The following is a 27,567-nucleotide window of genomic DNA, read 5'->3' on the forward strand; positions in this document are numbered from 1 at the left end:
ATTTGGTCTTGTCTGTTCAGTTCAAACAAAGGCTATGTTGCTTTTTTATTAATGAAAAGTGCTCTATCCATTGGAAGCTGCTTAGGGTAGAAAAAAGCAAAATCAGCTCAATATTTTTTTTTCTTTTAGGACTGGCAAGCACTTATACTATTTCAAGGGAACTGGTGTCAAAGAATAGAAGAAAGGGAACAACTGCTTTGAGAGAATGAGTGCTTTTTTTTGTTTACTCTGGGATTTCCTCTCCCTTTTATAAAAAACTTCAAACTTCTGTGTTGGTTATTTTATAATGTTATACATTGCTTTTAGGAACCTGTTCTGCTAAAGTGATTCTCAATGTGTGAGGCCCTTTTAGGAGGTCCACAAGGTCAAAACTTTGTTCATAATAATACCAAGATGTTCCATGACTTTTTTACTTACTAATTTTCCAGAGGTTATATGACCTGTGATTTTATTATAGACCAAATGTGGAGGCAGATATGAGAATCTGATAGTTTTCTATTAAGCCAAATATTAAAGCAGTTTTTAAAAACTATAAAGCAATCCCATTTTTCCAAGTTTTTTTGTTTTGGAGACTATTATTTTCACACAAAACAATATTTAATATGCAGTATATTTGTTATTGTTGATTTTAAGTAAATTAATAAAAATTTTCAGTTTTAAGTTCTAATAGGTAAATATCAATAGGTGCAACTCACATAAAGGAAAGCTCTTTGGGATCCTCAGTTATTTTTTTGTTTTCTCAAAAATTTTATTTAGTTATTTTTCAAGTACAGTTGTTTGCCTGTTTCATCAGTTATTTTTAATAGTGTGAAGAGGTCTTGCAACCAGAGAGTTTGAGAACTATTATATTTAAAAGTTTGAGAACTGTTGTGTTAAAAGAAGATTTTGTATTCATCCCAGGAGACATTTCTTTTGAGAAAGGGAAAGATAATTGTAGTGATTTGAGTTCCCCCAGAAGTAGATAAGGATTGACAGCAGGTAGTTTGAGGGGTGATCCTAGGGAAGTGGGGCAATTATCAAGTCAGTGACCACTGTAAGCTTTTGGAGCTCTGGGGCATTTAGAACTGTGGGCAACAGGCTGGTATATTTATGTATCAACTCTTCCCCCCTTGAATGAGTGATGTTGCTAGGGACATGAGCTTTTCTGAATTTCTGGCATGCCCTGCAGAGAGCCAAAGCATCTTCCCCAACAAGAAAAAACCTTCAGGCAGAGAGTTGCAGGTGTTTGTGGTAAGCAGCCTTCAGAGTGTAGGAATGAACGCAGAGGGAATATGGTTATATTCTGACTGTGTTTGCTATAAGTCTTGTGTTTTCTGTTGGTGGAGTGTGTGTGGGTGGGTTTTCAGATCTGTGTGTATCCTTGCCTTTTATTTTTCACAGCCTCCTGCATTTATTTCCATAGCCTTTGACTTAGTTCTTAAATTGGATGCTATCCCTACCCTAAATACTAGAAATCCTTTAAAAAAACCTCTTGTCTTTTCAGGGTGTGCATGGGTATAATAGTATTCTTCTTAAATTACTACACTGAAGGTGTGTCATGTGGAGTATATTGTTCCTTGCAATTCAAAGACTGTTCCTGGTCACCGCTTAGTGTTTGCTTAAGTTCCTCATTCAGGTTTTAAAATACAAGTAAAATTTATTACTTTTAAGGAAGTAGTTGAAAAGGCTGTATGTAACTTGCTTATGGGCTGCAAGGTCACATGTTTACTGTGTTCCTGTTGTATGCTTAGCACAGGTAAAGTGCTTTGAAAGAGTTAGAAATAGGAAATAATGGCCCTGCCAGAAATGTAAAATATCTGAACAGTGGTGAGGATGGAGGGAAGCCAGTGGCAGAAAAGGGAAATTCTGAAACAACAACAACACAATAACAGCCCATTAGATTGTATTATATTTTACCCGCAATTAATGATCTGAAGTTTCTCTGATGGTTTAAGAATGTAGTAAGATTATGAGCAGAACCAAGTCATGTTACAGAGTCTTGAGGTGTCACTTTAAGTACGAGATATAGGGGAGATAACTAATAGCCTGGAAGTTAAGAGACCTCATTTTGAAGTTATATGTTATAACTTAGATGTTTAATTTTTCTGACCATAGTTTTATTATTTGGCCATAGTTTATATATATGTAAGTAGATTGTCAGCTGTATAGGCCTGGGAGAGAATCTCCCACCAGTGTAAAGGCCCTGAGATAGAAACATACTTGGCAGGAGGAACAACAAGAGGCCACTGTGGACAGACTGGTATATGTGAGGAGGGAAGAATAGTAGGACTTACCATTAGAGAAGTAAGCGGTAGGAGCAGGAAGAAAGTGTTTTGGGGCTTTGTATGCCTTTATAATGAGTTGGGTTTTATTCTGAGGAAGGTGGAAAACCATTGGAGGGATATAAGCAAAGCGTGACCTAATGTTAACATTTTAATAGGATCACTCTAGCTCCTATGTGGGATAGAAGCTGTAAAAGGGTGGAAGCAGGCAGATCAAGAGGAAATTGCCAGTAGTTCTGCTTAACTCTTCTAATACATTGTGTGGAAGTTATTTGAGGGAGTAAAGGCCAGATAGCTGTGTATAAAATCACTGTTCTAAATATATTGGCCTCTGCAAAAAACACATAATTTGCAATTATCCAACTTTTGGGGGACAAAAATGAGGAAATACACATTGATTTTTCTTTTAGTAAGAGCTAAATCGTGTGTTATAGTTCAAAGATGATTAAAAATTTAATCAGTAGGATAACTAGAGGATGGATGGGTAAAATAGAGGATAGTCTTTCAGACAGGATACTGTCCATCTTGCTACATATTTGAGATTGTTGTGCTATTTGTGTCTCAATTTCTTCCATTGTTATACAGCATGGTCTTGTAGATTAAGTGATGCCCCACTGTGTACTTTCCTTCTCTGAGTCTGAGTCTGAGTGAGGGTTAAATATTCAAGTGAGCAAAGGAAGGAGTGCAATCTATGTTCCTACTCTCAGAACTCATAGAGCTGAAAAAGCACTTGGCAAACGTGTGCTGAGTGTACATTATGTGGGAGGTACTACATGTTCCCTAGAGGAGATATATGTACATAGAATTTTCTGGAAACTTTTAAGTTGGAGGAAACCTATTTAATGAAGAGCTATAGACCAGAAAGTATTTCATGAAGGATCATTTTGATGAATGGGTAGTATTTAGTTGTTTGTTTTTTAATACTTGAGAGATAGTCTATATACAGTTAATTGAATATTTAAAGTTTATAATTTGAGGAGTTTTGACATGTGAAATTATCACCAGTGTCAAATGAACATTTCTGTCACTCCCCAAAGTTTTCTCATGCCCCTTTGTGATTCATGCCTCCTTCTGTTCTCATCCTCTGGCAACCCTGTTTTGGGGAGATTAACATCTTAACAATATTGATTATTCCAAGCCATGAAAATATACTGTCTCTTTATTCATTAGGTCTTTATTCCTCTCAGAAATGTTTTAGTTTTCAGTGTCGAGGACTTGGATATTTCTAGTTAGACTTAATCCTGAATATTTTGTTTTTGGATGCTATGAACACTTCTTAAATCTATTTTCCAGGTGCTTGCTGCTAGTAATATAAAAATGTAATTAATTTTTTACATTATATAATTGTATTTTCTAATATTGTTCTAGTCATTGTTTTGAAGATGCCTTGGGATTTTGTATATAAGCAATCATTTCATCTGCAGAGAGACAGTTTTCTTGTTCTTCCCCTTCCGTCTGTCTCCCCACGTTACTGCAGTGACTCGAATCTCCAGTACAGTGTTGAATAGGAGTGTTGTAAAAGGCATCCTTGCCTTTTTCATTCTGAAGGGGAAAATGTTCAGTCTCTCACCCCTAAGTGTGACATGAACTGTAGGTCTTCTGTAGATGCCTTTTTTCTGATTGAGGACATTCTTTAGTAAGCCTTGTTTGAGGTTATACCTAAAAAGCCAATAGATAAATTAGAATACTAAAATATATCTAAATAATCTAAAAGTAGAGAGGGAAATGGTAGAAGATAAGACTAAAAACATAGAAGTGAAGCAAAAACAGTTTAGATCTAAATCTAACAATATCAACAGTTGCATTAATGTTAAAATGTCTAAACACAGCAATAAAAAGGCAGAGATTGTCAGATGCTAAAAAAAGCGAGACTCAGCTAAATGACTATAAGAGTCAAAACTTGAAATACACAGACACAGATGAATTGAAAGTAATACATAGAAAAATGTATACTGTTCAAACAGTAAGCATAAAGCTGCAATGACAATGGTAACATCAGATACAGGACTTTTAAGGCAGAGTATATCAGAAGTTTTAAAAACATTTGATAAAGGCATAATCGATAAAGAGATAATTTATAAATGTGAATGTGACTAATAACAGAGCTTCAAAATACTAGAAGCAAGAACTGATAAAAACCAGTAAAGAACATTGCAATACATTATCAAATGTCTTGATCTAATTGATATTAGACAACACTATACCAAACAACTGTAGAATACCTATTCTTTTCAAATGCACACATTCACTAAGACATAGCACATGTTGAGCTGCAAAACAAGTCTCAGTAAATATGTAAAGATTGAGTAATTTGCATGAAATCACACAACACAGTCATGGCTCTTCCTACCAGTGGTGATTAGTGAGAATTAAATAGTGAAACAGTAGTCTGGACTGCAGTGACTGATTTGGAGTAGAGAAACTTGAGATTTGTAGCTGTCTAAAGTAAATCTTACGTGAATTTAGGTATAGCTGTGTTGGTTGGCACCAAAATTGAGGCATAGACTCCTTTGTAGTTCTTCCACTTGTCTTTTTGAAGCCCCTTTCCATTTTCATCTCACTCTGATTGTGTACCCCACACCTCAGTGCTAGGTTCTGCCTTCTAGGGGTGACCCTTGTCTTATCCTTTTTCCATTTCAGTCAAGATGCCTCTTCCCTACCCTTGTGGATGACCTGATGAAAAAAAATTTTATTCTGAGGAATTAAGTGATAGATTAATCTTAGAAATATGCCTCACTGATATTGCTCTTTCTCATCCAATATGATCTTTTAAAAATGTGTGTTTGATTGGGATTGTATAGGACAAATATTTTTTGACAGAGAGGGAATATAGACGGAATTAGCATAGGCACAAATGATTTATATCTGTCCTTCTTTAACTTTCACCATTGAAGTTAAAAACTCTCTTAAAGGCTCACCAAAGCAGTAAAAACTTTCTCTAGAGAGTTGTCACAATATCCAAAATTCCAGACGTGGAAAACCTTCTATTACTGATCTTGACATCCATGCTGGTTTTATAGACAGTGTATATGAAGTTGTGTTATTTAGGATATTGTTCAATTGCACTAACAGACAATGGAGGGGGGGAAAAATCCTGAGATTTCTAAACCAGGGAGATTTATTTCTGTTAGGTGGTAAAAGTGCGAGTTGATAGTGGATCAGACAGATAACCAGCTCTGTTCCACAGGTCATTCAGATATCCATGCTTCTAATCTTGCCTTTTCCAGGTCCCCCATTAGTTTAAGTTCATTTTCAGAAACAGAGTACAGAACTGGATGTTGGAGAATTTGATGAAGTACTTTCAAATTGTGTTAAAGTTGCTGGATATACAAGCTAATAATTATTTATTTTGTTCTTATATTTTAGGCTTCAACTCCATATAGCATAGATTCAGATTCTTTGGGAATGGAGTGTATAATTTCGGGAAGTGCCTCTCCAACTCTGGCAATCAACACTGTGACTAACAAAGTAATTACATTTTTAAAAACACTTTTGAAATGTCATTATTACATTTAATTTGCCTTTAAAATAACAATAGAGTTCTATATGGTTGAGTTTAAAGGTGATACGAATTCACCTAGGCCATGTATGGCGGCATGAAAGTGGAATCTGTAGTATTCTGGGGTTTGCATGAGTTAGAGGAAAAGTTTTCTCTGGAAAAATTGGAAGAGTATATTGGGAAGTTCTATATTAAATTCTTGACACTGCCCGCTGTCATTGATAGAATTTTTGAGCCAGCATTTTATTGTATCAGTTTGTTTCAAATCATTGATTACCCCTGCAAATATATGGGGGGGAAAAAAAAAAGATCGTCAAACCCCCAGGGAGTCAACAGAATCAAAGTAAGTAACTAGGACAAACTCACAGAGTTTATTGGAAAGGTGGTCAACCTATTTCAAGATATTCGGGTCTAGGGACATGCCCAGAATTAGTGTAGGATAGTTTGCTGCAATTTTCTCTTTCTTTCTTTCTTTTTTTTTGTTTTTTGTTTTTTGAAGCAAGAGTTAAAACTTTGTCAACTCATTAGATACCTAGTGGGATACAAATGTCTCTTCTTTACAAGGTAATTTCATAACCTCATATCTCAAAATCCTAAAATGGCTCCGGAAGATTCGCGAAGTAACTCAGTCCTATGCATCTGTTTCCTTGGTTACTGGACTGTAAGCACCGTGAAGCCATACACTTCTCACACCCATGCTTCCTTGCAGGCTTGCTCTCGCCCTCTCCTTTCACCCTCTCCTTTCAGCCTCTCCTTTCACCCTCTCCTTTCACCTTGCTTTCACTGGCACTTGCTTTATCCCGTCTCTCACTCTTCACTCACTCACGATGCACATAAATACAAATACACATATATATACAGAATTGCACTAATATAGTATACATAGGAATTTTATTTGTAGAATGGTAAAGAATAAATTGAAGACATTAGAATGACTAATTAGATTTCCAGTTTAGACAGGAAACTACCAGCTAAGCTGTAAAGTGATTTTTTTTCCCAAGTAGCAGTCTGTGGGATGATTTCATCACAATCATTTATGGAGGGGTGTGTTAGGGGGGTGGGGGTAGGTAATTCCCAGATTCCACTATAGGCCTGTCAAATACGTTACTTTATCCTTGTGGATAGGGCCCAAGAATCTGTACTTTAAAAGTCATCCCTAATGATGCCAAGCTTAACCTGAGAATTTCTGGTGAAACAAGTGCGTTGTAATCAGAAATATCCAAAACTAGTCTCTGCCGTAGTCCAAGTAGGAGATAGGCCTAAACATAGACGGTGGGGGCTGTCAGGAAACAATTAGGAAATAGTAATGCTAGGACTTCCTGACCAAATATGGGAGTCAAAGAAGCTGGAGGTTTTGGACTTCGGCTTCCAGATATAATGGAATAGCTAGACTCAGCTGAACCCTTATGCTTATCTATGTAAAATCCCACCCCACCACCAATAAAAAAGTGGAGGGAGGCATTGGAGAACTAAACCATCAAGATTTCATTGTCCAGGAGCTCAGGAAAAAAGAAGTACATTGAGATAAACCCTGAAAATTTTCCCTTGGGACATTTACCAGTTCTCAGTGCATGACATAGAAGCTGAACACAGAGCAGCAGCCTAGAGCAGTCTTTGAGCTGGGGAAACAAAAACAGGAGTTTGGGAACACCAAGCAGTCAGGGCCCGAGGAGTAAGATCCTGAGAAATCTCAGAAGTGACCTCACCTTTTTGTAAGCAACATCCTCTTTAAGGCATTTGCTAACTCCCTAATCTGTTATGCTTGGGCTCAGACATAGACAAATCAAATAGATTTTTTCACTAGCCAGAATTCAGCAATCTTACCAAGAAGGGAAAGACAGAAATTGTAGTTTGTGGGTCTTTTTTTAATCCTCACCTGGGGACATGCTTATTGATTTTAGAGAAATGGGAAGGGAGGGAGAGAAACATCGACAGGTTGCCTCTCACACAAGGCCCAGTGGGGACTGACCCTGCAACCTTTCTGTTGAGGGGATGACACTCCAACGCACTGGACCACCCACACCAGTCAGGGCTATAGTTTGTGAATCTTTAAGACAGAGGGGGAGCCATGGTAAACACCAAGGCTTTCAAATTGATACCTCAGAAGGGTTATGTTCTGTGAGTAAGAGCAAATCAAAATAGACTAGTCTTGTCCTGGCCAGTGTGGCTCACTTGGTTGAAGCATCATCCCATACACCAAAAGGTTGTGGGTGCAATTCCTGATTAGGGCACATACCTGGGGTTGCAAGTTCTGTCTCTGATCAGGGTATGTATGGGAAGCAACTGATTGATGTTTCTTTCTTACACTGGTGTTCCTCTTTCTCTTCACCTTCCTCTCTCTAAGAGGGATGAAAAAAAAGCTCAGGTGAGGATTTAAAAAAAGAAAAGAAAAGGCTAGTCTTATTGTTATCAGGGTGTTATGCTGATATTCTTCTACTTGCCAAAATCAAACAAAAGTTTTTTTGTGAGAAGATAACATCACCCTGAGCTTTCGTAAGTAAGTTTTTATAAGTAAGGTCTCACCTTCAATCCAAATCTTCAAACATTCTGGGAAACAGGGCCAAATAATTAAATACCAAGGTGGGGGGCGAGGAGTATAAACATCCACAAGTAATCTGTGTTCAAGAAATACATGAATTATTGACGATTTATCAGATTTGTAATTTGTATGGAAGAATGAAAAGGAAACTGTGGAACTGAAAAAAAATAACTGAAATTAAGAATTTGGTGGATGTTTTAAGAGATTAAAACATCAGATGAGAGAGTTAGTGAACTGGAAGATAGATCAATGGAAAATACAGATTGAAACACAAAGAAAGAAAAAACTATGGAAAATTTAGAAAATCTTAAGAAAGAACTGGAATGTGGGGAAAGGTCTAACAAACTTGGCAGGAAAAAGGAATAGAGAAGCAGCAATATTTTCATTTTTTTTTAAACTGAAAAAGTTAACCATACAGATTCAAGAAAGTTCTAAGAACCTTAGGAAGGATTAATGAAAAAATCTTGTTTGGCAAATAAAAATTAAACTGCTAGAAAACAAAGATAAAGGAAAAATCTTAAAATTGGAGGGGGAAAAACAGGCAACTTCAGAGAAGCAACAATAAACCAGACAACAGAATGAAATTTCATGTTTTTTTAAAAAAGATATCTATATCTATCTATCTAACTATCCATCTATCTAATCTATCTTTAGTGGCGGGGAGGGAGAAAGAGTGAAACATCAACGTGTGGTTGCCTCTAGTGCACCCCCTACTGGGGACGTGGTCTGCAACCCAGGCGTGTGCGCTGACTGGGAATTGAACCAGCCATGCTTTGGTTCACAGTCCCACGCTCAGTTCACTGAGCCACACCGGCTGGCGCCCAGAATGAAATTTGTGTAGTGCTGAAAGGAAATACCTGCCAACCTAGAAATCAGTTAAAATTTCTGTAAAATATGAAGGTTTAAATGAGCAGGTTTTTACAAAAATAAAATCTGAGAGATATGTTATTAGTACATCAGTATTAAAAGATTAAAAGTGGGTTAATTTTTCAGATGAAAGGGAAAATTGTCTTGTGAGGGAAGGAATGAAGATCACCAAAAGAGTATGTATGTCAGTAAAAATCTAAGTACGAGTTGATTGTTTAAAACAACAGTGCCATTGTATACCATAATTCCTTTGGGTCTAAAGTACTGTAGAAGTTAACTTCTACAGTTAAATGACAAGGCAGGAGGAAATATATGCAGTTAATGTGTTTGCATTGCATGGAAAGTGGTAAAACTCCTCCCGAGTTCAGGGAATGTTGTAAAGTCTAGGGCAGTCCTTAATACTTCAGTGTACATCAGAATTATAAAGAGCGCTGTCGAAACCCATTTTGCTGTCCGTTCCAATCTCCCCACTCCCCACCCTGAAAATTTTTATTTAGTAGATCTGGATTGGGTCTCAAACTGTGTGTTTCCAACAAGTTTTCAGATACTGGTCGTGTTATAGTCTGGGTTCCATACCTTATGAACCACTGCTCTAGTTTACTACAAGAATAGTAAAAGAATAATAAATAGCAAGTAAGGGAAAACAATAAAGTCCTTGGTTAATTTGAAAACAGGCAAAAAAAAAAGTGGAAAAAATGAACAAAAAAAGAGATGTAAATACAGGAAAACATACTATTTAAATCTAATTGTGTTAGGAAATATAATTAAATTTAAATGCACTGAACATTTAATTTAAAAGCCAAAGATTGTCAGACTGGATAAAAAAACAAAACCCAACTATGTGCTGTTCATAAGAGATATATTTTAAATGAAGGGTCAGCACAAATAAAAGCATTTTATTTTGAAAAGGGATCATTTCAGTAAGAAACTATAACAGTGCTAAATTTGTATATGCCTAATAATAGCTTTGAATGCTGAGAAAACTAAAAAGAGAAATGGACAAATCCTTCACCAAAGAGGTAGATTCGAACACATCTCTTTACAGTTCATAGAAGAAGCAGGTCAAAATCAAAACATGACAAATCAAATAAATTTCATTAAAGACACAGAAGATTTGAACCACAGAATTAGAGAATTTGACCCAGTTGGTTCATACAGAATGTTGTACCCGACACTTGTAGAATATACATAATTAAAGTACAGGTGGAATACTTACCAAAATTGATAATGCAATACCGGTTTATGCTAAACCATAAGGAAGTCTCAGTAAATTTTGGAAGACCAACATTATACAGTATATATTTCCCAACAAAGTGGAATTAAGGTAGAAATACTAGCAAATAGATAATCAGAAAATGCACCAAGTTTTCAGATTTAGCAGTATAATTATAAATAACCCAGGGATCAAGGGAGAATTATAATAGAAGTTAGACAATACTTTGAATTTATAAAAAACAAATATGAAATGTCAAAAACAGTCTGATGCTATTAGAGTGTTAGTCTTGAATATATGTGCTGGAATAGACCAAAGATTGAATATTAACAATGTACGCATCTAGAGAAAGAAGAACAAAATAAATCTGAAGAATGAAGAAATAAAAATAGTGGAAGTCAACAAAATAGAAAGCACATATATAGCAGCAAAAGTCAACAAAGTTGTTTTTTTGTAAAGATTAATAAAGTTGATTAGGGACTTCTGTTTCCAGCCAAGGTAGAATAACCAGAGTCACCTGGAAAAAATATATGTATAGAACAGTGGTTTTTCAGAGATTGGACCTTGAGAACAGTGATTCCTGAGAAATGGTGAGCAAACAAGTTGAGCTGTGTGATTGTTCTAGCTTACTGTCTGGAGAATGTTTCCAAGGCACAGAAGTCTCCTTGAATCGAGAAGGTGGAGCTGGAAGATCATGGAATTCAAGGTGGCTAGAGCTCACTGGGCAGCAGCATACTGGAGAGGGAGAGCTGCAACAGATAGAATTCCAGAGATACACAGAGGGTACCCCTTGCAATTGGGTACTTCTCAGTACATGAGTAAGGAAGCTACCAGAGTCGAGGGAGAGAACCACCTAAAGAATCAGTTTGGACAGTCATTGAGTCTCATATAGGACCAGGCCTGGTTTCTGTTCCCATCAGAATGAAATATTTCATAATTCATAGGCCAGTAGGCAAAGTACGGAGGCTTTTGCCACAGTAGTGGAACAAAATCAGCCCTAGACTAAAACGCTGCTTTTTTCTACCTACACACTTTAAAAGCAAAACTCAGTAGGGTCAAACTTTTTAAGTAATTCTATTTTTAAATTTTAATTTTTTTTTCAGATGTGACCATTAAATTCACCCCTTTACCCTGGCTGGTGTGGCTCAGTGGATTGAGCTCATGTCTGTGAAACAAGGGGTCACTGGTTGAATTCCCAGTCAGGGCACATGCCTGGGTTGCAGGCCAGGTCCCCATTAAGGGTGTGCAAGAGGCAACCACACATTGATGTTTCCCTCTCTCCTTCCCTTCCCCACTGTCTATAAACAAACAAACAAACAAACAAACAAATCTTTAAAAAAAAAACCTCACCCTTTTAAAGTTTATAGTTCAGCGGTTTTTTGGTGTATTCACAGGGTTGTGCAACCATTAGCCACTATCTATTTCCAAAATGTTTTATTACTTCCCTTCCCCCCAAAACCAACACTGTACACATTAACATTCATTCCCTGTTCTATCCATCCATTGATACACATTAATTTACTTTCTAACTCTATGGGTTTGCCTAGTCTGGAAACTTCATGTAAATGGAATCATATAATATGTGACTTTTATGTCCAGATTCTTTCACGAAACATGTTTTCTAGGTTCATCCAGTTGTAGCATGTATCAGTACTTCATTGCTGTTGTCAGATAATTTAACTGTGTCCCCAGTGAAGCTGTAGAACATTTGTCAGAATATAAAAATATCCAGCACTTAAAAGGTAAAATTCACAATGGTCTGGCATCCGGTAAAAAAATTATTAGGCAGGCAAGTAAGTAGTAAAAAGCAACCCCTATTGAGAAGAAAATTAGTCAATTAGAATTCAACCCAGAAATGACAAAGATGATAAAATTAGTAGAAAAAGACATTAAGACAGTTATCATAAGCTGATGTAATACAAACAATAATCAGTGAATGAGTGGATAAAGATGTGGCGTGGGGTGTGTGTGTAGTAATGTACAATGGAATATTATGACCTGTGCGAAAGAAGGAGATTCTGCCATTTGTGAAAATGTGGATGGATCTTGAGGGCATTATGCTAAGTAAGTCAGGCAGAGAAAGACACGCACTGTGTGATAACCACTTGTATGTGGAATCTTAAAAGGTCAAACTCATAGAAATAGTAGCATCATGGTTACCAGGGCTTAGGCTGTGGGGGAAGCAGGAAGGTGTTGGTCAGAGGGTACAGGCTTTCAGTTATAAGATGATTAAGTTTTGGAGATCTAATGTACAGCATGATAGTGATACTGTGTTGTATATGTGAGCGTTAGTTAAGACAGTAGATTTTAGATATTCTCACCACAAAGAAGAAACAGTAATTAGGTGATAGTTATCAGCTAATGCTATCATGGTAATCATTTCTCAATACATAAGTGCATCAAATGGACAAATTGTACACTTGAAATTTAAACAATGTTACATGTCAATTATCTCAATAAAGCTGGAAAGAAAAAGCTCTTATGTTCTATAAAGAAGCTAAAGGACATGTTGAACATGTGTGTACATATATGAAAGATTCATGTAGACACACAAAAGACCCAAATTAAATTCTGTAGAAATAAAAATTATGTCTGAGTTGAAAAATAAACTTAATGGGATTAACAGTAGATTAGACACTATAGAAGGAAAGGTTAGTGAATTTGAAGATAAAGCAATTAAAATTGTCCAAATGAAACACGCAGCAAAGACTGTCCAAAAAGTAAATAGAGCATTAGTGAGCTCTGGGGAGAACTTCGAGCAGCCTAATATATTTGAAGATTGTGATGGAAATCTGGCTCTATACAAAGGAATAAATCCATGGATGTACATAAAACTTAAAAATTTTAAATCTCTGTAATACTGTTTAAAGCAAAAAATATATCGTGGGTTTATAACATGTAGAAGTAGAATTCAGGGTGGAGCAAAAGTAAGTTTACATTTGTAAGTACATGAAACAGTTTACTCTTGTACTGTAATTATTACTTACTGCATTATTTTCCATATGAACAGCTGTAAACCTGCTTTTGTCCCACCCTGAACTCTATATGACAGTACAGTTCAGGCGAGGAGAGGAGAAATTCAGAAGTGTTGTGCAAGATAAAACATTAAGTTTGGAAAGACAGAAGTAAAGCTATTATTATTCACAGATGACATGATTGTTTATATGGAAAGTTAAAAAGAATCTGAAGGTAAACTCTTAGAGTTAATAAGTGAATTTGGCAAGGTCTTGATAGAAGATCCATGAGAAATTAATAGTATTTCTGTATACTACCTGTAGACAAGAAGGAAATAAAATTAAAGAGATAACACTTATATCAGCATTCAGATACCACATACGTAGGGTTAAATGAAAAATGAACTCTGCAGTGAAAACTCTAAAAAATTACTGAAATAAAACAAAGGAGATATAGGTAAATGGATATATAATTTTCACAGAGGTTATTGTAAAGAAATCTATTTCTTCTAAATCTACAGATTTAATGTGATCCCAGTAAAAATTTCATGATGCTTTTTTGGGGAATAAAAAGTGACCAGCTGATTATAAAATATAAGTGGGAATCCAAATGGCAAACAGTAGTTGAAGACATTATTGAAAAAGATAAAAGGGGATTTATACTTCCAAATATCAAGAGTTAACCTACAATAATTGAAAGTGTGATATTGGTATAAGAGTAGACAGACGTATGGACCAGAATTTAGTGACATCTTTCAACAAATGTTGCTGGATTAATGGAAAATCATATTTTCTGTTTACAAAAGTCAGTTCCAGACATAAATATAAAGGATAAAATGATAAAGTTCTCAATTTCATGAAAACAAATAAAATGAATTTTAAAAAACAAGGAAGAAATAAAGATTAAGAACTGAGAATGCAGTAGAAAACAAACCTTTGTGTAATCCTTTAGCGAAGTTTGCTGCAGAAGGACGGAAAAGGATACATTGCATGATCACATTTATACTTAGTTAAAAAATAGGAAACTCATTCAGTCCTGTTAGAAGTTTGCATAGTGGTTACCTGTGGCAGAAGAATTGGGTGGGTAATGCCTGGTTGGTGAATGATGATTAGGATAGTGGATTAGTGGCCTTCTGGAGATGGTTTAAGTCAGCAGTTCTGTGGTTTGTGGTCACCTGGGTAACCAAGACGCTTTTAGGGAGTCTTTGAGGTCAAAATTATTTTTATGATAATATTTCAATATTATTTCCTTTTTCCTTTATTTTTGTATTTTCACTGATACAGCAAAAGTGATTAATATGTCAAGGCTATTACAAATCAAGGCAGTGCCTTCTAACTACTGGGTATTTGCCATACACTTCAAATTTTTAAAAAATACTAATTTTATTTAATATCTCTGAAGCAGGGAAAATTGGTTTATTTAGTCATGACCTTTAAGCATACATCTTTTTAATATTCTGTGTGATGAAGTGGGGAAGGAAGTATAAAGCACTTACACTGCGTATTGAAGAACAAAGGCTGGTTCAAGGAATGGCATGTGTGTGATTATTTGAGTTGGATGTTGAACTGGCTTTGTTCATGGATCATTGTTTTTACTTGAAAGAACAACTGAAACTGATTGTTTAGATTTGGGTATTTGGCAGAAGTTTTCTTGAAAACATACAAAGTGAGTCTGTCACTTCAGGGAAAACAATTAACAACATCTCTGGCCAGTGATAAAATACGAGCTTTTTAGCAAAAAATAGAAGTTAGGAAAACTTATATTCACCACAGCAAGTCTGATAGCTTCCCAGTCTTTACAGACTTTTCTAATGAGATTATTGGTAGTGTTTACAAACATGTGACATTTTGATGTTGTGTAATGAAACATGTCAATATTTGGCAGATCTGCATAACTTAGTGAATCATTATTTTCCAAATAACTAATGCATTATGTTGCAAAATCATGTGTGGATAAATTATTCACTCAAAGTACAAATTAGAACAGTGGATTTTCATGCAACAGAGTATTAAATATTTATTGACATCATTTCACATTCCACATTGTTACTTGTCATGTTTGGTATAGTATCAAAAAAGACTCTCTGCAATTATCTGAAAAGTTTATTAAAATATATATGGCGATGCTAGGTTTTCTCTCTGTACTTCCACCTGAACAACATATTGCAACAGATGGAACACAGAAACAGATGGGAGAATCTAGCTGTTGGCTATTAAGTTAAGCCAGGCATTTAGATTTATAAAAATGTCATGTAACAGTGGCACTCTTAATTTTACTTATTTATTGGGAGAAAATACTTCTTATGTCAAGATATATTTGGGTTTGTAATTGTTATTGTAAAATTTAGTAATACATTTAAAATTTTTGAGTTTTAATTTGTAATCTGCCAGTTTTTGACAGCTATATCAACATAAACAAAAGCTCCTTGACTTCTCAATTTTTAGGGCTGGAAGAGGGTTCTACGATCAGAGTTTGAGGACTGCTGTTCTATGTTTTGATCTAGATGGTTACATGAGTATGCCCATTTTTTACTTAATAAACTAGTAATTTGTGTGCTTCACTCTATTACATTTTAATGAAAATGTTTATCCTCCTTCCAAACAAGATAAGCTTTGAGGATCTACCCAGTGATGATGGAAAGTGTTTCAGATGTGAGTGATAGGTACTTGAGCAGGGACAGGAGAGAATGAGCAGCCAAGAAAATGACTGTAGGACACTTGTGATTTGTCGGTATTGTATTGTATTTTATAGTGTTTTGATTTTTCCTACAAGCCCATAGGTTGAAATCCTTTTTTTTTTTTAGCGAAATTTAAACTGGACGTATGTACCAGAAAAAAAAAAATCGTTGCCAGTTTGCTTTATTCCTTCTTATTTTTTTTATTGTAGGATTCTCCCCTTCTCCAGCCACCCAGTGGGTATCTGAAACAACTGATAGTACCAAACCCTGTGTGTGCTGTGTTTCTTTCTACATGTACATACTATGATCAAGTTTAACTTATAATCAGGCACAGTGAGACATTAACAACATTGCTAATAAAATAGAACAATTATAACAACTGACTGGAATAAAGTTAATATGAATGTGGTTTCTCAAAACACCTTATCTACTGTATACACAGTGTGGATGTGTTGGATAAAGGGATGATTCGCCTCACAGGTGGGACAGCATGAGATTTCATGCTGCTCAGCACAGCACGCAGTTTAAAACTTAAGAATTTCCCACTTAAAATTTTTGGAATTCCCCATTTAAAATTTTTGGACTGTGGTTGACTACAAGTAATTGAAACTGGGTGGGGAGAAGACCCACCGTACTCTTTTCCCTTATTGGTTCTTAGACATGTAATTGTTCCTCACTGATGTGAATTTGAATATGGGGATTTGAATTTGGCTCTGCCTTAAGTGTAGAAGCATGTATGCTTAGTTTTCAACATAACTCACTCAGTCTCTTTTGGTGAGTGTCTGCCAGCAGTGAGCGTGACCACATTTTAGCGCAGACAGAAGGGTGGTGATACCTCAATTGGTTGTTAAGTTCAGCATGTATTCATATTAACTTTGTACTGAGAAGAGCACTGTGCTGTTTATGATTACTTACTGGTGACTCAAGGAGCTAGTAGTGAAAAAATTTAATAAAAAATTAGTTAGACATAAAGCCAGTGTAATTCATTGTTCCCACAGAAGTAAGGACATAGAAAGGAAACTTGATAGTAGCATGTGAGTAGAACCTTGAAGGATAGTTAGGCTAGTTTTAAAAACATCTTTTTGGTCCCTGGCTGGACTGAGCGTGGCTCAGTTGGTTGGGCCTTGTCCCACAAAGCAAAAGGTCACTGGTTCACTTTAGTTCCTGGTCAGAGAATGTGCCTGGGTTTGTAGGCCTGTTGCCAGTTAGGGCATGTGCAAGAAGCAGCGGATTGATGTTTCTCTCACACATCTGTGTTTCTCTCCCTCTCTTCGCCCTCTCTCTAAAAAATATCTTTTTTGAACCCTGGCTGGTGTAGCTCAGTGGATTGAGCACAGGCCTGTGAACCAGAGAATCATGGTTTGATTCCCAGTCAGGGCACATGCCTGGGTTGCAGGCCAGTTCCCAGCAGGGGACGCACGAGATGCAACCATACATTGATATTTCTCTCCCTCCTTCCTTCCCTTCCCCTCTAAAGATAAATTTAAAAAATTTTTAAAAACTCATTAAAAAATCTTTTTTGTTTGTTTCTAATTAAAAATTATGCTTATTATAAACAACCTCGAGCACTGTAGAAATACATGTTATCAGTGATAAAAGTCTTCAGGAATACCGAGCCCCTGATAATTAACCATTGTTAACAGTGTGCTATGTATAGCCCTTTATGTCTAATGCACGCATGGGGTGGGACAAAAGTAGGTTTACAGTTGTTAGCATGTGAAACACAGAGTTTATTGTTGTATTGTTATTTATTAATTACTGTATTATTTTTCATATGAACAACTGTAAATCTACTTTTGCCTACTGTTAGCATAATGTTATTTTTAAAAATTAGATCACATATCTGATTTTGCAAATATGTTGGATAGTTGAGTTTCTCATTTTCAGTTATAAACATTGATGCCCATGGTTTTTTTAATTCTATTTTTTGTGGGGTTTTTTGATGCCTAAGATTTTAATAGTGAAAAGCAACTTTGCTTAAAGCTTGAATAAAAATATATTTATACATTATAGAAATAGTTAAAATCTACTGTAATCCCCTGTTACCAAATGTTGATGAACTAATTTATACCTGATAGTAGATTGAATTTATGTCTTTCTGGGTAGTATATGTCCCATAGTTTGAGAGTCAGTTATTTCACAGAGTCAGCAGGGAAGGGCATGAGAACGGAAAGACCACCATCATCCTGTCTTCCTGCCATATCCCAGCTACTTGTACTTTTGTAGAGTTGCTTCAAAAGTACTCTTTTTAGTAGGAACTACTTATTCAGATGTTTCTTTTCTTTTCAATCCAGGTAACATTGTACAACACTGATCAGGATGGTAGTGACAGCCCACGCAGTAGCCTTAACAACAGTCTCTCCGACCAGAGTTTGGCATCTGTTAACTTGAACAGTGTTGGAAGTGTGCATAGTTACACACCGGTAAGTCTTGGTGAAGTTAACTTCTTTGTTGAGTACTCATTTAAGCTTACAACTAAACCACACGTGATTGAAGTGCAAGTAGGAGTGAAGATGTGTTACTTCTTACTAACCAATTTACTAGCTTATATAAGTAGAACAGATATCTACCTTGATGGTGTTTTAATTGGGTAGTTATCTTTTACCAAGTTACATACAAATGTATGATTGTACTGTGTTATATATGTTGGTTTACTTTACTCCCATGTGTTAATTGGACTAGGAAAAAAATTTATACCTCAGTCTAGCAAAGCTATATTTGATAATATTTTATAGTCCTTGGTAAGAGCCTAGAGGATAGGATGTACATGTGTATCACCTTCTTTTCCAACTGTAGATTTGAAAAGGGGCTTCTACAAGCCTCAGAGGTCAGGATGGCCTTGTACTTAATTGTTAACCAGTTTTGTATTTTCAATTTCTGTCTGGAAAACAAAGCTATGCTATAAAGGGACCTGTGTGAATATTCTTGCTCCCTTGGGTTATCTGATACTTCTTCTCAAATCATCTGGCAGCTGTCCTCACCATTAGACAGAACAGAGTCCAAGAGCCATACACCACACTGTTATTGATACAAGTTCAATGTTACAGATAATGCACCAGGTGACTAAATATGTAAAAACTTATACAGGACAAAGAAAGATAGAAGCTTGGGGTCGGGGTGGGGGTGGTGGCTGAAATACGAAAGTAACACAAAGGAAACAAAACTCAGAACAGAATTAAAATTTTCATTGAATGTAGGTAAAAAGTAAAGTGATTCTGCAAAACTGTTATCAGTGCTCTGGGGAAAAGGGAATTCAAATATTCTCACAGAGTGCAGAAAGAAGATAAGAAATGACAGTTATGTAAAAGAAGAGAATAGATATGGAGAACTGAGAATTATGGATGCCTCTGAAGAAGAAACTAGAATATTGGTACAGAAGCAATTTTCAGAAGAAATATTAAAAGTGCTACTGAGTTCTCGGAAAAGTTAATGGGTAAAAAAACCCTCATATCTAAACATATCATGACAAGTTATAAAATTTCAGAGGTAATTATTCATATAAATACTCTGGGAGAAGAAATAAGATACATTCAAAAAAACAAATCATACTTCTATAATACTAGATGCCAGAAGATAATGGAATACTCTATGCAGAATTTTAGGGAATTGGTTTGGAATAAGTATTATGCCCAGCCAGCTTCTCATTCAGACGTGAAGCCAGAGAAAGACATTGTAGAGCTTAGAAAGGACTCCTCTTATTTCCCTGTGCCCTTCCTGAAAATAATTCCGTAGTTATCAAGAGGTGACTTAAAGTAAAGCACTCGGTAATGAGAAAGTCGTGATGCAAAAGGACTAGTTGGAGCATTGAAACAAGCTATGCAAAGATTTAATGATTTTAAGTTGCTTTTAAAATAATTTGAGTGTAGAAAATTTTGAAACCAAAAGAAATGAAAGAACACAGAGTCCCTGTTATTGTATCACCAAATATGATAGGAAGAAAAGGTTTAAAAACATTTATAGAACTAGGTTACAGAAGTAAGAACAAACATGCCAGTTATGCCAGTACATGAATGAAGGTAGAATTCCTCTGTTAAAAGCTAGACATTACAGACTGCTGTTTTCATGTAACAACAAGATATCAGCCTGGTCATCACACACCCCTTAAACAACAGTACAGCACCAGCTGCTGGTTGGGCTTATCACATGTCTAGATTGAGCCTATAAGGACAAAATGAGACCAGATGCATTGAGACAGTGTATTACTTATACAGACAGTATATACCACATCAGTATGATGTCATATATCCCACAGGACAACCTCAAATTAGAAGAGCCACATGACAGACTACATATGTGGTGGGTCACTGTAAATGGAGGAATGAATTCCATACTGCAGCTAAGTAGTTGTGTAACTTGTAGGTTACCCTACGGGAATAAAATAGAAAGTCCCCTGCCTCACTGGAAACAGAGGGGCAGATGAGCGACTGTCTCTGAGGAATTTCCTGCAACATGGAGAGGTAGGCAAGAAACTGCCCTATGTCTGCCTCCTGCAAAATAGAATGGTGATGAGAACTTGCCTCTCATAAGACAAGTTATCATCCCTTGTTTCTGGATAATCACAGTGACCCACCAAGACGTAGGTCATCCTGCTGTTGAGGCTTGTCTCCATGGCCTGTGTGGAGACAAGTAAGGTTACCCAGTGACAAGTAAGGTGCCAGTGGTGGAGGCTTTGCCCTACACAAAATGCGTATTTTCCCATATCATTGCAAACTCCCTGTAAGCGTTGTTTCGAATAGTTACATAAATTTATGGTGAGTGTCCATATCTTACCTTTCCCAAACACTAAAACCATGCCTTGATATAATCTTTAAGAGATACAGCTGACCTTTGTAATTTTTTTTCTAGTCATTCTGCCTTAAAGGTAATTCTTATTTTGTTTATTTTGTAGATGTTTCTGTGGGTACTTTTTTCCCCTTGCATAGCTTAAGCCTTTGATCTACCTCTTTTGTTTTCCTCAGAATCTCCTTTGTCTCTTTACCCTTCATTTCTCATTTCCTCTAATTTAATAAAAATTTCCCTAGAAATGATGAGTTAGGTATATTGAAGGTCTTTGATGCTTTAGGTAGTGCCACAAAAACTGAACACAGTACTCAAACAGAATTTGAATTTAAATGAATGAGAAATGCTGATAGTTTTATAATATAGTGGTGTTTGAGATGAAATTGCTTCTATAGAAATCAAGGTGAAGATTTTACAGAAACTTGAAACTTCACCTAGCTCATCACTTATTTGTAAAATATTGTGAAGGTCATTTACCTTCTTCGAACTTTCTCCTTTTTTGTGAAATGTGGAGGTTGGATTAGATTTCTGTGGTTCTATAGGATCTGAGTTAACAATTTTGTGGTCTGTACCTTATGTATATACTCAACTTAAACAGGGGATGGGAAAACCCCCAGACAGGGAAACTTCGAATTTTATAAATGGAAAATATTTTAATATTTTCCGTTATATATTTTATGTAACAAATCAGGTCTGATATAGAGCTACTAAATTAGTAGTATTTTCTTTTGATGTCAGGTGACAAACCATCCGGAACCAGTCTCTCAGTCACTAACTCCTCAACCGCAGCCACAGTACAACCTTCCAGAACGAGACAAACAACTGCTTTTCTCAGAATATAACTTTGAAGATCTCAGTGCCTCATTTCGGAGCCTTTATAAGTCAGTTTTTGAGCAGTCACTTAGTCAACAAGGTGAGATGGCTTTTTTTTTTTACTTTTTATAAAGTAAATTTTTGTAACATGCTCATTTAAAAATTGTTTTCGCTTAGCAGCTGTTATATTTTCTTGGTCTTAGAACATTATCATCATGATTAGAATTGAATGCTTTTTGTGCCTTTACTATGCTTTGTGTGTGTTTATATCATAGTACAAGAAAGGCAGATAAATTGCCTCCCTCATGTGATTATCTGTGGTGTCTTGGAGCACCGCATTGAAGAATTCTAATACTGCATCTGTGCCATGTGGGAAAGTGCATTATTAATTAGTGATGTCTGCCGTGTGAATTGCTTTAGTGATAAATGTTGCACTACAGGAATAGATGGGCCTTGCCTTTCTCTTCTTACTGGTAATTAGCAAAGAGATAACTATTGGAATGTGGTAGCACCAAATTTGTGACTTCGTGTATGGCATTCAGAAGTAATCACATTGGTTAGTGGTATGCTCTGGGTTCTGGTTTTATAGGACATATTTGAGTCAGGTTTTAATGCTCAAAGTGGTTTTGGCCGAGATGCAGTTATTGCACGAACCCAGTGCTAGTTAGCTGCTGTTTCTGTTGCTGTGCCATTAGCTGTTGGCTCTAGTCAGTCACGTGGTAACAAGATGCCATGTTGTCTTCTCCCTAAAGAGCACTAGGCACACGTTGTTGGGGGCTCCACTGTGGAGACGTTTCCCAGTTTCTCTGTTTGACAGATTAACTGTCTATACCTCAACTCAGAGTTTACCTGTTCACAGCAATGCACAAAATATTTTGAACACAAATCCCTGTCTTAAAGAGTTTACATTTTAATAATATTTGTAATTTTTCAAACTTAAAAGGAGAGAGAGAGCATTGATAGGAACTCCGAGTTCTAGTCCTGGTTCTACCATCAAGTCAGCTGAGTTACTGCTGCCTCTCGAACTCAGCATCCTCATTTGCATGACGACGATCGGATCAGGTCATCGGTCTCCTGTGTTCTCTTTGGAGTCCTTGGCTTTCGTGATGGTTTTGTAGAGTAGAAGTGTGCAGATGAGGAGGGAGACCTAGCGGGCTTTCTTCCCTGACTTCAAAAACAGCAACTTCACATTTATCAGTTTTACATATTGGGCTTCTGAAAGATACTTTCTTTTATGTTATTTAAAAATAATTTGAGATTGAAAATGTTGGTATGGAGCATATCTGGGTTCCCTCTTAAAATGCTAGGGTTTTATTGGAAATAGATAATGAAAGGACAGCTTTCTTTCGTCTTCTATACTAACTCTGTAGAGTTCCTATAAACACCAGTTTTCCAGGGCCAAGGCAAGAACTCTTTATTAATTCTTGTGCTTATAAAACCTTAACTTAGTAAGTTGTAAGATTATCTTACAGTGTACTCTAATACAATTTGACTATTAATGACAAGTATGAAAATAATTTTGTTTTAAAAAGTTTGATTCTTTTATTGGCTGACCCTATGCTGCAGGATTTTATTTTTCATTTAGTAATGTTTTTTTGTGTTTGGTTCAGCAAAACATAGTATGAGCCATCCTTTAGGATATGAAAATAACCTAGTTGTAGAATCAGATGTTGCAGTAGTTTTATCAAAATGAGTGTCTGCCTGCAAGCCACACATCTACCATGTTTAACATTAGGCACTTCCAGCCTAATCGTCATCATTATAATAGCTAACATTTACTGGGCTCATCTACACTTGCATCATGGCATTTTACCCTCACAACTCTGAAGTAGATACCATTATCATACCCATTTATAGTTGAGGTAATTGTGGCTTAGAAAGGTTAATAAATTTGTGGAGTTACTAAGTGCAGTGCAAAGACTTTAAACCCCACTTTCTGGTGCTTTAAAGTATGCAGTCTTAACCCCTACACTGCATCTCAGATTCTGATTGGTAAAAGTAATGCAGAAGAATAATGGGGATGGCTGTTTTGTTTTGTTTTGTCTTCATTCATCTTTCAAGACTCAACTCAGATACCACCTTTTATTTTATTTTCTTTAGATTTTATTTATTTACTTTTAGAGACAGGGAAGGAAGAGAGAAAGAGAGGGAAAGAAACATCAGTGTGTGGTTGCCTCTCACTAACCCACCTACCAGGGACCTGGCCTGCAACCCAGGCATGTGCCCTGACTGGGAATCAAACCGGTGGCCTTTCGGTTCGTGGGCCACCGAGCTACACCAGCCAGGGCAGATACCACCTTTTCAGGGAAGGCTTCTCTGTATATTCAGCCCTGTCTCTCTTAACAGACAAGAAGCAAAATTCTAGTATCCTTGCTATATACTTTTGCCTTTGTACTTAATGTTGGACATATGTACAAATGTTGGACATATCTCTGTGTCACTTTTCCACTACCAGGGCTGTCCAACCTTTTGGTGTCTCTGGGCCACACTGGAAGAATAAGAATTGTCTTGGGCCACACTTTTAAGTACATTGCAACATGTAATCACAAAAAATCTCGTAATATTTTAAGTAAATTTACGATTTTGTGTTGGGCCCATTCACAGCCATCCTGGGCTGCAGGTTGGACACCTCTGCCTAGGCCATAAGCAACTCAAGGGCAGGAAATGATGTTTCTTACTCTTCTCAGTGACAGAGCCGGTGTATGGTGGATATTTCATCAGCACTTGTTAAACTGAACCAGAGACACCTTTTGACAACATATACCTTTACTTTCTAAATAATTTTGCAAACATTTGTCATAAAATATAACAAATCTGACCATAAGTGATCTCGTTTTCTGACTGTTTCTAGGTTTGATGAACATCCCTTCGGAATCTTCCCAGCAGCCCCACACTTCGTGTTCCTATCAGCAGTCTCCCAGCAGTACAGTGAGCTCTCACCCACACAGCAACCAAAGCAGCCTGTCCAATAGTCATGGCAGTGGCCTCAACACCACTGGCAGTAATTCGGTTGCCCAAGTCTCGCTGTCCCACCCCCAGATGCACACACAGTCGTCTCCACATCCGCCCCACCGACCACATGGTTTACCACAGCATCCGCAGCGTCCCCAGCATCCAGCACCGCACCCACAGCAACACGGCCAGCTCCAGTCCCCTCATCCCCAGCACCCCTCTCCACACCAACACATGCAGCATCATTCGAACCATCAGCATCAGACGTTAACACATCAGGCACCCCCACCCCCACAACAGGTACCCTGTAATTCTGGTAAGTTTTTGTCTCTTGATTGTGTCTGGCTAACTGTGAATTAGGATATCTGTCCTTTGTTATCTGGGGCTTATCTGTATTTTTTGCTAACCCTCTTTCTATCTCTCTTTTCTGTGTTTCCTTGTTCTGATCCTCTAGTTGTAACTCATTTAATCCATAGATTGGCCTGGAGAGTTTCTTGATTAAAATTTATTATGTCGATATAGGCAAACGCAGCAACCCTTGCAGGTTTTATGGTTTTAACTCTTGTTTTATCCTTTTGGAAAACAAGTGTTTTTGTGAGTTCAATTGACCCTTGGACAGTGCAGGGTTAGGGCCTCCCACTTCATATCACCCCCGTACCCCCCAGCAGTTAAAAATCTGTGTATGACTTTCGACTCCCCAGTTATTTCTTGGTATCTGTGGGGGATTGGTTCTAGAACCCCTACTTGGATACCAGAATCCATGGATGCTTAAGTCCCTTAATAGGAAATGGCGTAGAACAGTGCGTACAGTTGGCCCTCCATATCTGTGGATTCATAGCTGGGGATTGAAAATACTATAAATTGTGCATTTATTGAAAATAATCCGCATGTGAGTGGACCCACACAGTTCAAACCTGTGGTGTTCAAGGGTCAGGTGTATTTGAAAAAGAATGGAACGTGCAGTCTGTTTGCAATCTGTTATGATTCAGTGGTATAGAAGAAAGAGCACAGATCTGAATCCTCATTATAGCTCTTATGACTTTTGGTACATCACTTAACTTCTTTTAGACTTGTTATCTTTTCATCTATAAGAGCGAAAGTAAAAAGACTCTGGTATAGTGTGTACAAGGGTCATATCAAGAATACAGATGTGAAATGCCTTGTCTAGTACCTTGTAAAGTATTCAGTCAGTGTTCCCTCTGTTCCTTTCTTTGCTTAATTCCTGCCAGCTATCTCATTTTAGAATGGTATATTGCAAAGGAAGAAAACATTTTTCATATCCTGATGTTTTGAAAAATCTATTGCTCTTCCGATGGGTCTTGATGGTTTCAGGTGAGATGCTTAACTGACAGTGCTGATAGACCAAGTAGTCTCAGCACTGCCCAGCCCCACGGGGTGCTGCAGGCAGAGACTCAAGGTGAACGGGGCGGGGCCCTTGGGAGTTGTGCAGAGTACGAGTCCTTCTCTTGGCTTTCCTGGCTGTCCACTCCCCCCGACGTCACTGACGAGATTTATATTCTGAAGGGACGATTGCTAAGTGCTAGACAGTGCTAGTTCTTACTCGCCAATTTAAAAATGACCTTTGTTTTAGCAGTTTAACTGTTGTTAGGGAAATGAGCTTTAGGTAGTGTGTGCTGTCTCTAATATTCTGATTTGCTTTAAATCTTAAATTTTTCTGAAACTGTTTCCTCATTTACAACATGGAAAATATCATAAATGTTTTTGGGAGGTATTAATTGAGATAAAGTATAAAAATTAGTAGCAGGGTACTTGGAATTTAGTGAGCTTCTTTTAACAGTTTATTTTGTTTTCCATTACTAATTCTAAGTAGAATAAAATCTAGATTAAAATTGAGAATTGGATCTAGTTCTTGCCTTGATGGCCTAAATGTCCTAGAACATCTTGAAGTTATTTTCAGATATGTGCCTAGAGGAAAAGGTATATAATACAGCTCTGCTTTGTAATTTCTGTTTCACTCATTATTGCCTACCTTTTAATGTCTATACATTTTTCAGAAATTTAAGCTTGTTTTTCATATGCTTTTGAGGATTTACTAAAAAGTATAGAGAACTGGGCATTGGTAGAAGGTTGCGATGCTCTCCTTTGGTCATACCTTTCTTTGTTAGTCTAAGGTTTGCCGGGGGAGAAAAAAGTCCAAATGTTGTTGAAAACCATCCGTGATGCGCCTTAATGGCCTGTTATCCCAGTGGTAGCTTGTCAGATGAAAACCTTGGGAGCTGGGAAAAATTGTGACTGTGATAATAGTATTTGAATAATAAATTTCTCACTTATAAGGTGGGTCTAATTAGCAGGTTGTCTCTAACAGGGAGGGAATGGAGGGGACTCACTGTTGCTGGATGCCCATTATGTGCAAGGCGATTTAGGTAGATTATCTCATATTATTCTCTTAAATCAAGTATAGGTTAACCATATTTGATAGGAAAAGTATAAGTGAAAGAACTCAGGCAATTTGCTGAAGAACATACTGCTAATAACTAGTAGAACTGGAATTTATACCCCAGCCTATCAGAGGTTAGAGTCTAACACCAGTTGTTTAAAAGGACTAAAAATCAGCAAACATTTACTGAGTAGGAAGGGGTTTCTCAGCCACTCTGTCTGCAGAGATTGCTTTATTTTGTGTTGCCAAGTCAGCATTCATTAGGATCTACAAGTCTGATAGACTTGATGTTTGTGGCTCATTGAGGCATTAATTTAATCCTCCCCTCCCCCAGCAAATTTCTTCCTACATTGTGAGTTGCCTAAGGGTAGGGTCATGTTGTGTCTGGCTCACTGTTTACTTTTTTAAAAACCCATAATTGGCAGAATTTTGTAAGTCACCTAGCCAGTAGTTGATACACAGTTATCTGTTATGTAGTGAAAAGTTCTTTTTATTAGTTCTTTCTTTCATCTATCCAGGGGTGATCCTGAAAACAGAGGAATTTGTGCAGCAGTCACTGAATGGAAGATACTCTTTATCTATTGAGCATGGTCTCTTGGAGTGCAGTCCTTGCC

At 36.9% G+C, this 27,567-nt stretch overlaps 1 protein-coding gene across 3 annotated transcripts in view; it reads left to right on the forward strand.

Annotated features, from left to right (window-relative positions):
* The window catches only part of FOXJ3 (forkhead box J3), a 105,879-nt gene that overhangs the window by 68,240 nt on the left and 10,072 nt on the right, over positions 1 to 27,567 (forward strand). For 2 of the 3 annotated variants that reach the window (XM_053660372.1, XM_053660373.1), the window contains exons 6-9: positions 5,628 to 5,729; positions 18,306 to 18,434; positions 21,529 to 21,703; positions 24,455 to 24,871. In XM_053660372.1, coding sequence (XP_053516347.1) covers positions 5,628 to 5,729; positions 18,306 to 18,434; positions 21,529 to 21,703; positions 24,455 to 24,871 — 823 coding nt within the window. The remainder of the gene's footprint in view (positions 1 to 5,627; positions 5,730 to 18,305; positions 18,435 to 21,528; positions 21,704 to 24,454; positions 24,872 to 27,567) is intronic. The other variant, XM_037149310.2, reaches the window with a different exon arrangement.

Source organism: Artibeus jamaicensis, unplaced genomic scaffold, assembly GCF_021234435.1.
Source record: "Artibeus jamaicensis isolate MK-2021 breed Jamaican fruit bat unplaced genomic scaffold, CSHL_Jam_final scaffold_847, whole genome shotgun sequence".
NCBI lineage: Eukaryota > Metazoa > Chordata > Mammalia > Chiroptera > Phyllostomidae > Artibeus > Artibeus jamaicensis.